We start from the raw sequence: 4,242 nt of genomic DNA on the forward strand, positions 1-4,242 counted from the left end.
GACTTGTGTGAGTCAACCAGAATCACATGATTGAACAGTTCCAAGGTGCTTGCTCATGGCAAATGGCTCAGCTGGGTGCACTTCAAAATGAACATCTCAGCAGAAAGGGCTTCAGTTAAAAAAAATTAAAATATGTGATCCCTAGTTACACAACTGTACTGGAAACCAGGTGTAGTCTCATTATACACCTCTCAATTCCCCATGTAGCTCTGCAATGCTGTCACTCTGAAAGTGAGCCATATAATGTCCATAGTGCAAACTGCTTCTATGCCCAAGAGATCCTCTATGGCTCATGAACTGAAAGGCACAGTTCAAACCGAACAGCATACTCACCACAAAGCCCAATTTTTCCAAGGTTCCAGGCCAGATTTTCAGAAGAGCTCATCCCCAAGTGGGTATCCTGCATACTTTGTGTTTTTGAAAATCCAGTCTACTGTACCTTAGTCAAGGCAAAATGGCAAGGATATCTGGGGGGGGGTTCTCTTTTTTTGGACCAACTTCATGTTTGGGATAAACTTAGACAAGCTTTCAAATGTAATGCTTTCTTCTTCAGGCCACCTAAACAGCTGAGATCTGAAGAAGAATGTATTGTTTAAAAATATCCCAACAATGAAGTTGGTCCAAAAAGATATCCTCACAAAAATCCTTGCCTCCTGCATGTTTCCTGAACTATTATGGTTATAATGTCACTCAACACTACCAAATCAAGGCAAACTATAATTAAGCCAATTGGAGGTGCTTTTTCCATTGAATTTCCTAAGCTCGGATTAAATGGAGTGGTACCTACAATAGCAGGGGACTGGATTCAGTGGTCCTATTAATCAAGTCTGCACTATGTAAATTAGGAGAACTTGAACTGCATTGTATGCTGGGAGCCAAAATGTACATCAGGTTGGTATTCAGTATCTCATCACATAGTGTCTGGGTATGTGAACACATGCAGCCAGAAACCACTACTCAAAACAACCTATTAACTAGTGTATCAATCACGAGAAAGGGGTGCCATATAATAAGTGGGCCAGTTGCGAGGTAAAAATATGTACTGTCCATGACTGAGCTCTGCTTACTTGTAGAATTATCATAGAAGCTAGCTACGTCATCTTCAGTGCTGTTGCCTCCGAACAGGGCTTTGTAATTGTTGTCCTCATACCAATTGAGAGACTTGATCTTCAGGCCTCCCCCCTCAGGATGGCCACACACAATCCTTGACACAGCCTGGTAGATCTGGGCAGAGGAGCTTGAAGCATTCACATTAGTCAGGAACATCACCTCCTGCCTCATGTCACTCCAGCTCTTCATGCTCAGCAGCTGTAAAGGAACAGTTGAGGGAAAGATTTTGCTTTTATCTCTGGCATTGCAGATAGTTTGACATTCAAAGGCTCCATCTCAAGAGACATCTGATCTAAGTTAATACAGCATGGATATGTAATAGACCTTGGAAGAATAACCCATGCATTATCAGTGGGGAACCATATAATATCCATGGGATAGGAGGGGGAAGCCAATGACCCTATTGCAGAGTCTTCTTTATTCTGTATGTTTGGCTTAATTGCCTGGAAACTTCCCTCCCTTCTCCCAACAAGAATCCACTGCTACTCCTACTTGCAAAACCATTCTTGTTCCGATAGTCGCCTCCTCCTGGCTGAAGAATAGGGTGAAGTGAATCAGAAGAAGCAGAGAAATAATGCAAAATGACTCAAATTAATTAGACACAGCTCTGAAACATTCAGAAGTCAAGCCATGAGGATGAATTGTCTGTGAATGTAAACTAGCACAGCTCCACTGAAGTAAGTGCCAGCCTATCCCTGCAGAGAATTTGACCCACATGGTCACTCCCTCCCCCTTCCTTAGCAAGATCATTCGCAGAACATCCTCGGTGGTAATGCTAACAATTACAGATACAGCTGAACTTCTTGGGTCACAGCAGGGAATCCATGTTATCCTTACAGTGGTACCTGGTCAAGCACTAAAATAGAACCGTTCTCTGTAGGTGCAGGGGAGACATCACACAGGTCAGTTAAGAACAAGCTAGCCTTCCTCTAGCATCTGACACCAGCATCTGCCTTGACTCTCTTCCAAGGGGACGTGTAGCCAAACACTCCAGAACTGGCCAAAGATACTGGACAAACATCCCTCAATGGCTCTACCTCTTGGCCCCTGGTAACAGAGGATCTGCCAAGAGCTGAAGGGAAGGGACACATTCCCCAGGACTTCTCTGAGGCCTCCGCCTCCTCTTCCAACACTCCTGCTGGCCTCTGCTCCCATCAACCAGCAGGAAAAGAAAGGATGCATCTTGCCCAGAATTAGCCCCGGTCGGCTCAGGCACATGTTTGTAGTTCCACATAAGTGTGATCTCTTTCTATCCCAGGTGTCACTTAACATTCTGCAGATTCCTCTTTTTGAGACTGACCCAGAGAGGGTGTAGGAGATGTTAACATTACAGGGGTACAGTCTCTCATTGGATTTCCACAGACAGTGACACAGTCAGCCAGGGTATAGCTGTCCTGCTAGCTCCACATATTGTGCTCTGACTTGTCACTTTTTTTTAATAAAAGCAGACAGGTAAAGTAATCCAAGTCTCAGATTGCTGACACCGCCACATAGCTAATGACAACCCAGAAACTGGGCTGCATCTGAACAATGCAAAGCAAATTCACCCATGAATTCGACAGAGCTTGAATCGTGGGTCTTTCACTAAGGGGGAACCTGGCCCACTGAGTTCATTCCCAGAACTGTGGATGTTTCAGACGTGTGCCAACACCTTGGCAAAATCTCAAATGTTGTTAATCAAGAGCTGTTCCCATGTCACGCACAAGGTGTCTGTTTATTTTTAGCTGTATAAAAACACGAGCCTCATTGATATGATGGGAGAGAGTAGGCAGAACAAGCGAAACCACAAAGGCTGGACTGTGTTATCTGTTTACCTAATGTTAATGGTTTTCAGCAGATTTTTAATTCTTCCACTGCCTGGGTCTGCATCCTAGACTGCCACTACTACAGCCAGCAGGTTCAACACTGTATGTAGGAAACTAGTATTGCTTGATGCAAGGAAAATAACCATGTGCATTTGTTACTTTAGGCTGCATATGGATTCACTTGAATTTTTCAGCTTGATAACCCTTAAACAGTTGATAAAGCCAGAACTTTCTCAAGGGACTAGGGAGTTTGGGGTGCCCAACTCAAAACCACCTTGAGCTACTGTAGCCTAGAAAAACAAGCCGCTTTTCCTTTGCTGATGTAGCTGAAGTGGTAGAATTTGCCGAGTGCGGATGGAGTTATACCAGTATCAAGGTGCTGGGGGTGGCTATTTCAGGAAGGGGAATAACCGTACTATTTTAAGTACACAACACCAGGACCTATTACTGGTATACGTATATTGGTTTAAAAGCCCACACAATTAGTGTAGGGCTTGTCCACACAGGAAGTTAGCATGGATTTAGCCAGTGTAGTGTAAATTTGCACCTCTGCTCGCTGAGGCCTGGTTCCCTGGGCAGTTGTTTCTTGTGCACAGTCAGTAAAAGCAGCACTTTCAAAGTGGAGTAAACCACCTCACACTTCTGTGTGTTGAAAGAGTCTGCACGGGAAGTCTATGCACAACCGCTGCACTGCCACAAAGTTGTGCACTAGCTTATCATAGACTAACTCCCCAGGGTAGACACAGTTACACTGGCCCAGCACTCCAAGTTTGCTAGACCAATGTGTGCTTGCATGGCTATACTGGGCAGTCGTGAGACCAGGTGTGATTTGCAACTTTCACGGCTGTGCCAGCTAATGACCCTTGTGTGTAGATGCAGTTCTGCTGGTGAAATGGCAGATTTCCTGGTATCACTTAATTTTCTCAGGAATAAGCTAGGCTAGCAAAAGAACAGTTCTGCAAAAGGTTCTTTGCCAGAATCCTTAAGTGGGCAACACCTGGCCTTGGGGAGGGCTGATTTTCAGAGTTCAAAGTATCCATACTTTGAAAATCAGACCCATTTGTCTTCTGCTGGTCATCAAAGACTGCTAGTTTCCAAGTACCTTGCAGTTATCATACTCATACATCCATCAAACAGCATAGGGAGGCTCATGCTGTATTACTGATTGGATTATGTAACCTTTTCTGAGGACAAGCTTGATTAGACTGATAAAACTGGCTAAATCAGACTGAGTAGCCATTCTGGTGCCTCGTGGCTCATTCAGTCTACTCCTAAAGCTCCTTCTATTTTCCACCAACAATGGATTCTCTTTCTGCACCTCCATTCC

General features: G+C 44.4%; 1 protein-coding gene across 1 annotated transcript in view; it reads right to left on the bottom strand.

Moving 5' to 3' along the window:
• The window catches only part of ABCA1 (ATP binding cassette subfamily A member 1), a 122,823-nt gene that overhangs the window by 50,470 nt on the left and 68,111 nt on the right, over window positions 1-4,242 (bottom strand). The window contains 1 exon segment of the mRNA XM_006039495.3: window positions 1,066-1,308. Coding sequence (XP_006039557.1) covers window positions 1,066-1,308 — 243 coding nt within the window.

The sequence above is a fragment of the Alligator sinensis genome, unplaced genomic scaffold, assembly GCF_000455745.1.
Source record: "Alligator sinensis unplaced genomic scaffold, ASM45574v1 scaffold560_1, whole genome shotgun sequence".
In the NCBI taxonomy this organism is placed as follows: Eukaryota; Metazoa; Chordata; order Crocodylia; family Alligatoridae; genus Alligator; species Alligator sinensis.